This window comes from Mauremys mutica, chromosome 8, assembly GCF_020497125.1.
Source record: "Mauremys mutica isolate MM-2020 ecotype Southern chromosome 8, ASM2049712v1, whole genome shotgun sequence".
Taxonomy (NCBI): domain Eukaryota; kingdom Metazoa; phylum Chordata; order Testudines; family Geoemydidae; genus Mauremys; species Mauremys mutica.
Genome location: NC_059079.1, coordinates 79,164,935 through 79,178,055, shown reverse-complemented (window position 1 = coordinate 79,178,055; position 13,121 = coordinate 79,164,935). Strand labels below are relative to the sequence as shown.

At 47.5% G+C, this 13,121-nt stretch overlaps 1 protein-coding gene across 4 annotated transcripts in view; it reads left to right on the top strand.

Annotated features, from left to right (window-relative positions):
* Positions 1-10,770: 10,770 nt before the first annotated feature.
* RANBP17 (RAN binding protein 17) overlaps positions 10,771-13,121 on the top strand; it is a 279,011-nt gene continuing 276,660 nt past the window's right edge. For 3 of the 4 annotated variants that reach the window (XM_045027071.1, XM_045027073.1, XM_045027070.1), the window contains exon 1: positions 10,771-10,888. In XM_045027071.1, the coding sequence (XP_044883006.1) occupies positions 10,871-10,888 (18 nt within the window). In that variant the 5' untranslated portion in view covers positions 10,771-10,870. Of the gene's footprint in view, positions 10,889-12,400; positions 12,419-13,121 lie in introns of those variants that run through there. The other variant, XM_045027072.1, reaches the window with a different exon arrangement.

Sequence of the window (13,121 nt, the reverse complement as noted above, 5' to 3'; positions counted from 1 at the left end):
AAGTAGTGTGCTAATATTCTCTATTTATCCAGCTTAAAGTTAGGAAAGTTTTAAGTGCATCCACTGAAAATGGTGTATTGACTTTACATTAATTTAGTTTTTTGCATTTAGTGTGTATATAACGTGGGTGTTTTGAATGTATGTACAGTGAAGTTTTAAACATCTCCTTTACTCTTAAGGTGTTGATTTTTCTGCCATATGCCATTGGAAAATTAAATTTTCCTTAGATTTGCAATAAAGTCGTAGGCTGGATATGAACCCTGTTCATAGGTGCTGGAACTAAGGGTGCCGGGGTGCTGCAGCACCCCCTGACTTGAAGTGGTTTCCATTCTATACCAGGTTTACAGTTTGGTTCAATGGCTCTGAGCACCCCCACTATAAACATTGTTCCAGCACCCCTGCCCCTGTTTGCTATGAGGTATTAATGAACTTCATGCAGATAATAAAGAAATATTTGGGGTTGTTGGTTTTTGTTGTTGTTTTTGTAGATTTCCTAGCATGATGTAAATTTAGGAATGAAGTTCATGCCATGAGGTCATTGACAAGATCATTTGACTTAGGTTTAAAAGATGGCTTTGGATTTAGCCAGTGGCCTTAGTGTTATAAGCTATTACCAATCTCTCTACAGATAGGCCAAACAGCTTACATTTTTGTATCTTAGCTAAATGTTTATTAATTTAAAAAGAAACTTGATCAGTAGATTTTATTAATTTCTAAAATGTAAAATCTATTTTTATTGAAAATACCCAATCCATAGACATGGAGTTCCAGGGGATTTATTTGTTTGTTTATTTGTTCATTACTACAAACAAGAGATTACCAAAGCAAATCATTTAATTGTGGTAAAGTACATATCAACGCAGGGGACCAAAAGATATTATCTTCAAAACATTATCCATGGAGACAAACTAGAATTCTTTATGGTCTCCTGCTGCTAATGCAAAATGAAAAACAGAAAAAGAATGACAGCTGGAGGAGAAAAACATACATCATACTAGAGATGTGTCAAAAACTGTACAGTTGTATGCAAACTAGATAATTTGGCTGGATTCTTTTTGACCACCGTCAGAGAGCATAGTTTTCACAATTAAAAGTATTTTGTTTGCGGATGTGTGTATTTGGGGTAGTTTAACCACTACATTCAGGGGCGGCTCCAGGCCCCAGCACGCCAAGCACGTGCTTGGGGCGGCATGCTGCGGGGGGTGCTCTGCCGGTCGCCGGGAGGGCGGCAGGCGGCTCTGGTGGACCTCCTGCAGGCGTGCCTGTGGAGGGTCCACTGGTCCCGCGGCTTCGGTGAAGCATCCGCAGGCACGCCTGCAGGAGGTCCACCAGAGCCACGGGACCAGCGACCGGCAGAGCGCCCCCTGTGGCATGCCGCCGTGTTTGGGGCGGCAAAATGGCTTGAGCCGCCCCGACTACATTGCTGTGTTATTTATTGCCATGAAATTCTTATTCCTTTCAATGGAAATATTGTGCAAAAAAAGGGAAGTCATACAAGAAAGAGGGCATGCAACAAGCCGATCTTTTCTTGCCTGCTTTCTCTCTCTCTTTTTTATTTTTTAAATCAGACCTTTCTAAATTCAGCCTTTTTCAGGTGGGATAACAATATGCATAAACACAAACAAATAGATCCAATTTAGGGATTCTCTTTAGCATGAGGTGTAGTAAAATAACCCCGTAACATCAAATTCAGTAGGATGGTGCCATTCCACACAGGAGAAAATGAGACACACACCTGAGCTGGAAATAGTACATTAAAACCACAGAGAAGTCCAAGTGAGCCCTCTTATTAGGAACACATACATTCTTAGTTCCTAGTTCTGCTCCCATGGAAGCCAATAAGAGTTTAGTTATTGATTTCAGTGGAAACAAGATTAGCTATGATGCCAAAACCATGCAGCACGTTCAGAACGGCGTCTCCAGTGTGTCCTACTGTCCAGCTTCCAGTGTAAAGGTGGGCAAAAGACATAAAAACTCTTTACTAAATTGTTATTTTTAAGAACCTGAAAAAGGGTTTTATTCTTTATATTCTATTTTCGGTGATAGAACCGCCCCACAAAAAGCATCTGAGTCTTGGTTTACATTTGCCCTACTATCCTCTGTCTGGGTCTCTAATGGGGTTAGGAGGTGGTTTCACTGAGGGTTTAGAAACATACACGCACTCTCCCGCTGGTTATGTTTGATTTTAAATCCCTGGAGCTTCCCACTTTTTCTGCCCTTAAAATGATTGTGCTTGCTCCCTATGAAGACTGGATCCTCAATGCAACCAAGACAGGCAGCCATTTTAACTGATACAGCCACACACTAGAGAGTGCACAAAATTGGCATGAGTTCCACATTCCCACAGGTGAACAATGGTGTCACTCTCTAATACTCTCAATTCCACCCAGCCCAAGAAACAAGAGCTTTAAGTTTGCTCCAGCATTGCATGTTGACTGTCTTTTGAGCAAGGCATTCACCCAGAAAAAGGTTGCTTATCTTAACACTATGCCTACGAATCTCAGTGCATTTGCAGTTATTTTTTTAATCAGTTCTATTATCACATTATTGCTGCCTCACTATGCAAATATCCTAACCTGTTAATATGAATGAAGGAGTATTGTAATATACAAACAATTGTGTATAACACAAAACTGAATAAAACCAAAGGCTTAATAATTTACTGTGAAAGACATAATACATTTAAATAATCCAACACTAACACATTTGATTAAGAGGGACCCTTAATATTACAAATCTTAAAACGGTAAAGGTATTTATACGTTTTTGTGCAGCTAAACGTTACCTAGTCACTGTAGTCAGTGGACCAAGCTCAGAGTTGAGATACAGACACTTCTGAGCTCTAATCCTCTCTCCCTGTGTAGCCTTTTGGCAATTCTCTTCACTTCTCTATCTTGTCTACAAAACGGGATGTTTGTGAGGTTTAATTTGTTGCTATCTATACAGTGTATGTGTACAGCACTGGACAGGAGCTAGTTCTGCTAGTTTCTGAGGTGACTTCCATGTGGATTACCACATCGTACAAGATCCCAGGAAGAGATGACACAACCTTTGGCCAACTCACAGCTTGAACAAAATGTTTTGCCACTACAGCTGTTACTACATGTAGATAGTGGCAGGGAGCTAGAGTATTGTTCAGTTCTCAGAGGAGTGGATGCTGACGGTGAGGTGTGTGTTCTAGTTACTTGCAGAAAATGCTAGGCATTATCCACTGGAACAATGGCCTCCTGCAATGTCTGGGGCAAGTGGTAGAGAGTGTCAAGAGACACTTGCCAAGAAAGCTTGCTGAAAGGTGAGGCACTATATCATGGGATAGAGCTGGGACAGCCCTCTGAACTGATGCAGTTACAACATGTGACCTATCCACAGTGAGGAAAAAGCATCATTCTCAGCATTTGTCCACCCAGACCAGAGTCTTGCTCCTGAGTAGTACAATCATCAATCAAAGGGACCAATGCCTGTAAAGCTCCTGGAGCTGCATTTGTATGTGGACAGGACATTTTACTGGTGTTGCAAGTTCTGGGCATTACACTTTGTTGTTTGTAATGCTGTTCTGCCTAGGGTAGACAGGGCTTGAGAAACTGTATTTGGAAGCTTGCATTGGTTCCTCATTCAGCTTCTTAAGTAAAATTCAAATGGAAAGGAGCTCATCCATTTCTCAGCTGCTACCAAGCATTGATGGAACAGAAGCTTCCTTTGGAAGGAAGGGGAGGGCAGACAGAAGAAAGAGGACAAGGAGAGGAGGTGACTATTGTTGTTATGGTTACCCCATTAACATTTCCCCATTGGCCAGAGGGATATTTAATGATATTTTGATGATGAGGTCCCAGTCATGAACCACTGGACGTTTGTACATGGCTATGACAAACTCAGGAAGACCCAATTGTGACGCTATATGGAATATGTGGAACATTTGGTGATATTATTGATACCAATACTATAAAATTGCAAATAATCTGACCAGATATGCCCGGTAGGGTAGCTGCAAAAATGTTATTTGCCAAGTATGCTAATCTTGTTTATATGCTTATCACCTTTGTATTGTGAGTCATAGATATGTAGGGTATATCTCTATTTCCAAATGTGTGCTGTGTTTCTGTGTGACACCCTCAGACAGGTTGGCATCAGTTGCTCTGCATCCTATGCCAGCTCCTCTCTGCTCTTGCCCTAGCCTATTTGATGGCCCATTAAGGGTCATGAGCTATACAATGAACCCATTGAAAGGAGGCAGGGGATATGCTTATGAGCCAGCAAGGCATTTAAGGGTGCTGGACAGCTTTTCCATGCCATATTCTGTGAAGCTTGTGTTTGGGACACAGAAAGTACAGGCCGCATGGCAAAGGGAATATAAAGGGCAGTGGCATCTTCTTCATTTTGTCTTCATTTCTGCTTCTTACCTCTGGAGTAACTTTTTTCTACAAACTGAAGCGCTGAACAAAGGACTGAATGAACCACGTGGATGTGTTCCAGAGGGACTTTCAAGCCAGCAAACTTGCCAAGTGCTAAGAACCTGATATATGGACTTTGAAGTCTTATGTATGTATCTGAGTGCTTTACCATTTAACAATTCTCTTCTTGTTCTTTCTTTCTTTTATAATAAACCTTTAGTTTTAGATGCTAAAGGATTGGCTGGCAGCATGGTATTTTGGGTAAGATCCAAACTAATATTGACCTGGTAATGTAGCTGGCCGTCTGGGGTCAGAAGAACATTTTGTATAGTGAACAGAGTTTTTAAATAACTTCCTACTGTACTGGACTTATGTGCTGATTAGGAAACAGAGTGCTGGAATACAATAAGGGGAGACTGTATGATTTCTTTTTTAGCTTCTTGATAACAAGTGTGGGGGATCAGGAGCACAGTTTGTGACTGGTTGGTGAGTCTAACTTCAGCGTTAACCACCAGTTTTGGAAGCATCTGCTTTCCTTTTTGCAGTCTGCCCTGACCTTGGCGTTTTCAGTGAAAGCTACCCTAGGCACCCAAGGTCACACCAACCAAACTGAATCTGATTTTGGATAATCACAGCCCATACTTCTGCAACGGAATGCTAGATTATCCAGTTAATATCCACCTGGCTTTATATTGATACAAACACCAAGCAAAGGTGGACAATAAGCACCCAACCAGCATAATAGATGTGTGCAGCTCAGAAAGGGTCTACACTGTCATGTTAACTGTGACCCAAGTGGATCCTTGCCTTACCATACACATTTGATGATGGGTGATGCCATGTATGACAGAGCCATTAAGACCCCTTCATAAATATATGCATCTGTGGGCTACATCTTCATCAGGGGATCCATGAACCCGCTAACCTGAGCTGCTGCCCTGCCCACAGTACTCAAGATACAGACCTCAGACTTCTGCATCAGAAAATCTGTTCCAAAGACCCAATATCTTGGCCCTGTCTGGTAACTATGGCAGGTAAGATGAGGAAATTGTTAAGGCAGGTATATAACCCCGACAGGCAGATGATTGCACAATGCTCCCTGCCCACCTCCTGCTGCCAAGCATTGCTGCCTAAAGTTGCTCTGCATCCTGTGCCAGCTCCTCTCTGCCCTCCTAATGCACACTGCCTCTCTCCTTTGTGCTCAGTCTAAGGGAGGAGGTGGCAATACACATGGGGGAAGACAGCTCAAAACGACAGGGCAAGGCAGGAAGCAGTAGGTGTTTTGGCAGAGTAGACATAGGGCTAGTTTAGACTTATTTTAGACGAGAGTCCTGACCTGGCCTTGTCTTCCTAAGGCTGCCAACGCTCCCCCAACTTGTCTGCCCACCTGATCCCTTACCAAATGCTCAGTTCTTAAATTATCATCTCATTGGCTTTGTTCTTTAAAAAGCTTTGCAAAGCAGGAAGCACGGTTTAGTAGCACAACATACAAGCCTGAGGAGAGCCTATGCATGAGGCACATGTGGTTAAGAACCAGTGATCCAAAACCCCTATGCATCTGGTTCCTAACCCACAAGTGCACAGTACAACAAAAGGGCAGGGCTTATGCAGAGAATGGATGTATCTAAGGAGGCATGGGCTGATGTGTGCGGGTTATGGCATATGAGCGCTCTTATGCCTCACTCTTGATACAAGGCAGAAGTAAAGTGTTTTCTGTACAGCAGTGCTCAATTTATGCACGGTCATGATTCCCTGCATTTCCAGTCTTGTTCATTGCTTTTTAAGCTTATACATACCACACTTTGCAGTTGTCTGAGTAGGCCTAAGGTCTTTCAGTAAAATGTAGAAGTTTTTAATCTTATAGTTACCACTTGTACTGACAAGTTTCTTTTAGCAGTTAGTCCGAATCATTGCTACACTGCATCAGATCCATAGCCAGAAGACAAGCATATACAATCTCCACACTATAATTAAGCAATTGGCCATTATTTTTATTATCCCTGAGACTTTCTTTTCAGTTTCCATTCATGGTAATTTTCTCTATTTTGGGGATATTTGTTGGGCTCCTGACCCTTGTTTTCCCTTTAAGGTTTTTTTTTAATTATTATTATTATTTTATTATTATTACTATTATTATTTTTATGATTTGTATCACTGTAGCATCTAGGAGCCCTAGTAAAGGACCAGCTCCCCCACTGTGCCAGGTGTTGTACAAACAGACTAAAAAGACAGGCCCTCCCCCGTCCCCCTTTCCTTGTGTGTATCTCTGTGCCATTTTGCATTTTTTGTGACTTTCTCTTTCCCAATTGTTTATGATCATCCAGGTACTACTACTGCTCTTCCATATGATAAAGAAGGGGTGGTGATTTTGGTGAGGTGCATGCATGGGAGTCAGGGGATCTGGGCTGAGGCCAAAATTTTTTAATGTGGCCTTTGATTTTTGAGGGCCCAATTTCAGACACTCTAGCTTGACTTTTGGAGGTGCTAAGCACTGACTTCAGTTGGGACTCAACAAGGAACTCTGTTTGTAGCATTTTTTCCCTTGTTTTCCCTCCATTCTCAGGCAGCTGGGCCAATTCACACCCTTATTGGGAGCTGTTTGGTAAAGATAATATTCAAATACAGTAACTCCTCACTTAATGTTGTAGTTATGTTCCTGAAAAATGCGACTTTAAGCGAAACGATGTTAAGTGACTCCAATTTCCCCATAAGAATTAATGGAAATGAGGGGTTAGTTCCAAGGAAATTTTTTTCGCCAGACAAAAGAATATATATATATATATATATATATAACACCCACACACAGTATAAGTTTTAAACAAACAATTTAATACTGGTACACAGTGATGATGACTATGAAGCTTAGTTGAGGTGGAGAAGTCTGAGGGTGGGATATTTTCCAGGGAATGCCTTACTGCTAAATGAACTAGCAATTGACTGAGCCCTGAAGGGTTAACTCTCCCAACACTCTACAAGGCAGCAGGAAAGGAGGGCAGACAGAGACACACACCCTGTGTGTGAGAGAAAAAATGTGCATATCCCCTTTAAGTAACTGAACCCAGGCTTAAGTACACTGCCTTGTTAATTAAATCAGCTTGCTGAGACCTGAGAGAAGCTCCCTCCCTCCCTTGTGTGTCTCCCCTGCTTTATGGAAGATGGGGTAAGTGGGGTGCAAGAGCAGGAGTCAGTGGCGGATTAACAAATCTGCTGCCCCTAGGCCCTCAAAAAATTGCCGCCATCTGCCCCGGCGTCAGCTCACCTCTGCTCCCCCACGGCAAGCCTGGGAGGGAAGGGGGAGACGGGGAGTTGTGGCACACTCGGGGGATGGCGGAGGTGGAGTGATGGTGAGCTGGGGCAGGGAGCGGTTCCCTGCCCCCCCCCAAAGAGTTACTCCCCGTGCCCACCGGCCCCAGGTCACCTCCGCTATCCCCCGAGCGTGCCGCTACTCGCTTCTCCCTCCCTCCCAGTGCTTTCGCACGGCAAGCCTGGGAGGGAGGGGGGAGAAGGGGAGTTGTGGCGCACTCGGGAGATGGCAGCGGTGGAGTGGAGGTGAGATGGGGCGGGGAGCGGTTCCCAACCCCCACCAAGTTACTCCCTGCGCCCGCGGGCCCCAGCTCACTTCTTCTCCGCCTCCTCCAAGTGCCACTACTTGCTTCTCCCTCCCTCCCAGCCAGGGCTGGTACAAGGATGTTTCTCGCCCTAGGCGAAACTTCCACCTTGCGCCCCCCCACCGCCTGCTCCCCCGCCCTGAGGGGTGCCCCCCCACAATAGCTCCCCCCCTCCACCCTGAGGCGCCCCCTTGTGGCAGCTCCCCACCCTCTGCCCTGAGGCACCCCTCCCACCCAAGCTCACCCCTGCTCCGCGCACGAGCACCCCAAGCATGTCGTCGCTGCTTCACTTCTCTCAACTCCCAGGCTTGCAGTGCCGATCAGCTTAGGCGCTGCAAGCTTGGGAGGCAGGAGAAGTGAAGCAGCCACGGCGTGCTCGGGGAGGAGACGGGGCAGGGGTGAGCTGAGGTGGGGAGTTCCCCTGCGTGCTGTCCCCCCCACTTACTTGCTGCAGGCAGCCCTCCCCATGCTCTCCTGCCCCAGCTCCCTCCGCCTAAATGCCGGTGGCGACCGGGGCGGATGAAGATCCGGCCGCCGTGGTCGCTGCCAAAGAAAATGGCGCCCCCCAAATCCCAGTGGCGGTCGCCTAAATGGTTGCACCGGCCCTGCTCCCAGCGCTTTCGCATGGCAAGCCTGGGAGGGAGGTGGAAGGAGGGAAGCATGGCGTGCCTGGGGGAGGAGGCGGGCCGGGGATTTGGGGAAGGGCCGGAGTTGGGGAGGGGGTGTGAGCAAATTTGCCGCCCTAGGCCTAGGCCTTATTGGCCTAGGCGATAATACACTGCTGGCAGGGGGGAGGGGGAGACACCCTGACATTAGCCCCCTTCTTCCCCGCTCCCCCCATACAGCAAGCAGGAGTCTCTGGGAGCAGCTCCAAGGCAGAGGGCAGGAGCAGCACATGGCAGTGGGGGGAGGGGCAGCTGCTGCACAGGGAACTTAGGGGAGTGGGGAGCTGATGGGGGGCTGCTGATCCACCCTGGTTCCAACCACCCAAAAGCTAGCTGCAACGGGCTGCTCTTCCTGCAAGCAGCGGACAAAACAGGCATCTACCAAACAACATTAGAAGGGAGCATTTCACAACTTTAAACGAGCATGTTCCCTAATTGATCAGCAACTTAACATCGAAACAACGTTAACTGGGATGATTTTAAGTGAGGAGTTACTGTATTTATAAACAGGTGACAGCAAATTGCACACTACCATATAAGTCAGGCTCTGTGTGTCAAGCTCTCCTAACATCAAATAATTATTTCCAGCACTTCTAGATTATCATTATTACGTCTCAGAACCCATTGACAAAAGCAGCAGCAACACTAAGAGGCCTGACTAGGAAAATGTCAGTTTCACTCTCCACTCCAGGTCTTTGGATACATCTCTTCAGGGAAGCAATAGCGCCAGTTCAGGCCTTCCTGTGGCATCTTCATGCTGTGCATGAGACTTATTGAGGCAGCAGGGGAAATAACCCACAATCCTATGCCAAATTTAAGATCCTGGAGCACTTGATAATATGGTAACTTGGATAAAAATGACAAGGGACATCAATCCTTTGGTTTAGAGCCGAACCTGATTAACACAGGGCAAAGGAGGAAATTCTTCCCACCATGCTGTAATATTGCACAGCAAGGTGCATTAAGGTGTTTGTGAGGAGTGACTAGTGGATACACAATGCTGAACCAGGTGCCCTACTGCTCTGTTTTAGGCTGTTGGCCTTTCCTATACTTCTTCACCAGCGGCAAAATAACTCTTCTGACCTTAAAGTCTATGAGTCTATGACACTCTCTTGGGGCTCCATGTAGGAAGTAAAGCAGATGCATTTTTCTGATTACTATATTTGGATTTTGAACTAAAATGAGCCCTAAGGTAAACCCATTCCACATGAATGTAAGCAGAGGATCATTTTTCTACACCAAGCAGGGGATTTTGGAGTCACTTAGGCACCCGCTAGCAGTGATGTACTCCTCTGTCAGCCACCAAGACCACAGCAGCAAAAGGACCATTTATTGGATAAAGGTCCTGATCCACTTGATTTAATAGAGTCCCATCTTGACTCACAGTGATGTCACCATTGATGGTGACGGTGGCATGTACAAGGAGTTAGTCTCATGGCTTTTGGCCAGTTACCACATCCCTCCAGCCTAGCATGCCGTCACCACCAGCATCCCCTTCACCGCATGCAGCAGAAATGGGACCATGCACTACACTGAATAGCAGAAATGGGGCAACAGTCCATCTCCACCAACCCTCTTGTCCCCATTTATCCTAGAGCAGACTGGACTGCGTGCTCCATCTTATCAGCACTGGCTGCTCCTTGCCTCTCGGGGCCCCAGCATGCTCCACACTCCCCCTGCCCTCTGCTGCTCTGCTTTGTACTGCCTCCCCCACTCCTGGCTGGCTTACACTGCATTATTACCCCCTGTCCCCTACCCCCATAGCTGTACTGCATGGCTCTCTCCCCCTCTGCTGGCTGTGCACTGCCTCCTCTCTGCCCACCTCATCACTGCATAGGCTCTAGGACACCCCTACCCCAGTGTATCACTGCATTCTCCCCACTTCTTCTCTGCCCCATTCTCCCCTCCCCCAACACTGCATCGCCGCCGCCACTCAGAACCACATTGCATCCCCCCTTCACACTGCCCCCACACTGCAGCGCCCCTCCTCGCAAGCACTGCATTGCCCCGCCCCCTTGCTGACGCCCCGCCCCTTCACACTGCTCGCTTCCCTTCTCCCTCACTGTATCGCGCCGCCCCCCGGCTCTACACTGCATTCTCCGCCTCCCAGGCTGCACACGCTGCCCCCGCCCCCGGTCCGCCCCGCGTTGCCCCCCTGCCCCGGGCCGGGCACGGCCCCCCCGCCCGGCTCCCGGTGCCGCTCGGGAAGATGGCGCGGCACGTCCAGGTCAGTGCGCCGCGGGCCGGGCCGAGCCGAGCGGAGGAGCCGTTGGGAGCTGGCCTGGCGGTTGGAGCTGGTGTGGCGCGCTGGGTCGGCCTCGGAGATGGCCCCGGGGGCAGCGGGCCGGGCGTGGGGGGACGCTGGGGCGTGGGGCGGGTCCAGGCTGGGGATGGGGTGGGGGGTGCGTAAGGGGGGGTCGTTTGGGGGCAAAGGAGATCGCGGGGGTACCAGGGTGCGTCGTGGGTTGTGCCAGGGTGGGGAGGAGGATACTGGGGGGTGCTAGGGTGGGTCGTGGGAGGGGTACCAAAGGGGGTGCCAGGAGGGGCCATGGAGCGGTATTGGGGGTGCCAAGGTGTGTGTTGGGGAGGGGGTGTACTGAAGGGGTTGCCAGGGTGGGTCCTGGAGGTGTATTGGGGGTGCCAGGGTGGGTTACAGGGGGGGTGTACCAAAGGGGGTGCCAGGGTGGGTCAGGGAGAGATACTGGTGGATGCCAGGGTGGGTCGGAAAGGGTACAGGGGGTGCCAGGGTGGGTTGTGAAGGGATGTACTAAAGAGGGTGCCTGGGTGGGTTGGGGAGAGATACCAGGGGCTGCCAGGGTAGATCAGGAAGGGGTCCTTGGGCGTGCCAGGGTGGGCTGGGGAAGGGTACCAAAGGTGTGGGTTGGTGGGCACTGGAGGTGGGGGGGAGGGGGTTTGCTGAAACGAGGGTGCCTGGAAGGCTGCAGAAAGCTGGAGGGACAGTGCCATAATCTACAGGGGGAATAATACTGGCACAGTGCTAGTGCCTGTGTGTGTGAAAGGGGGACTGATGTAGCAAGATAACCAGTGCAAAGGTACTCACAGGGCATAAATGATACAGGGAGCAGGGATAGAGCTGTGCAGAAAATTTGTGTGCAGAATTTCTCTTAGCAGAAAATTTGACATGGGAAAAAATCAGAACAAAAAGTTGTCCATTAAAATTTCCTAGAGAGGGACATTCATTTCCCACACATCTCTACTCCTGCTTCAGCTCGCTGGGTCATTTATAGTTAGTTGGTGCCTTTGCACCTCTGGCTCCTTTGCATTGGCTGTCTTGCTGTGTCTCCTGAAGCATTGCTGCAGCTATTGCAAACCAGATTGGGGGGCATTTGGGAAATACAGACATCAGTTGCACTTGACCACGTGGGTTGGTATTGTATTAGGAAAGGGTTATGCCAATCCCACTTCTGCTTGGAGGGGCAGCGTGTTTCCTATGTCTGCTCTCTATAATCTGTCATTGGTTTTCCCCACAGTAATGGTGTTATTAAAAACAAAAACAAAAAACACTGTGGAAAATACCTGTATTAGATCATTCACTTTAGTTTCTTGCAGCACAGAATCCTGCCCTTCAGTGTGTCCTATTTATTAACTCAGTGTGCTTTTTGAAACATCATGCAACAAACACAATACATTTATTAAATAACAAGTTCCTGCATATTGACAGAATTCCAAGCTAGTCCCTGCCTACCAGCGTTCATCTTTCCTACAGTTTTCCTCAAGCAAAAACCTGTCTGATAAGGTATGTCTACATGTATGACGGTGTGTAAATTACAGGCACTACAGGAGCTTCTGGAGCCTTTCCCGTCTGGAGCCTTTCACTGTGGCCAGAAAAGGCTCTGGCAGGGTGAAGCAGTGGGACACTACATTGCTAAAAAGAGCAGTATAGACATGGGAGGCACTGCGTGAGCATGTAGTGAGCCATGTATGGTATAAACCTTAGAGATTCTGGTGTGTAAAGCACTCTACTTGTCTAAGCCATGCCTCACCATCTACACTGCTATTTATACCCATGCTAGCTGGAAGTGCTGTGTCTGAACTCTGCACACCATCCTAAGTATGGCTGTACCTATAGATATGCCTTGCAGAGTGCCTCGAAGGGCAGTAGGCCCCATCTTGGATAGACCAACTCATTTAAGGCTAGATTATTTTCCTGTTCTGACTATTGTCTAGTGTTTTGTCCAGTGTAGTTTTTAAAACCAGATGTGATGTGTCTTCCCTCATTTTCCTTGGGCAGTTACTCCACAGCCTAATATGTGTCATTAGCACGAGGTTTACCCGGGTATTCAGCCTAAATATTTTCTGATTTAATTTCAGCCTGCTATTCTTAATTGTACTCTGATATACTGTACCAGATAATTCCTCTTCATCCTTGGTGCTCACATTCAGCTATTTGAAATCTGTAAATCATCGCTTAGTCAAGCTATAAATATTTAGTTCTTTTA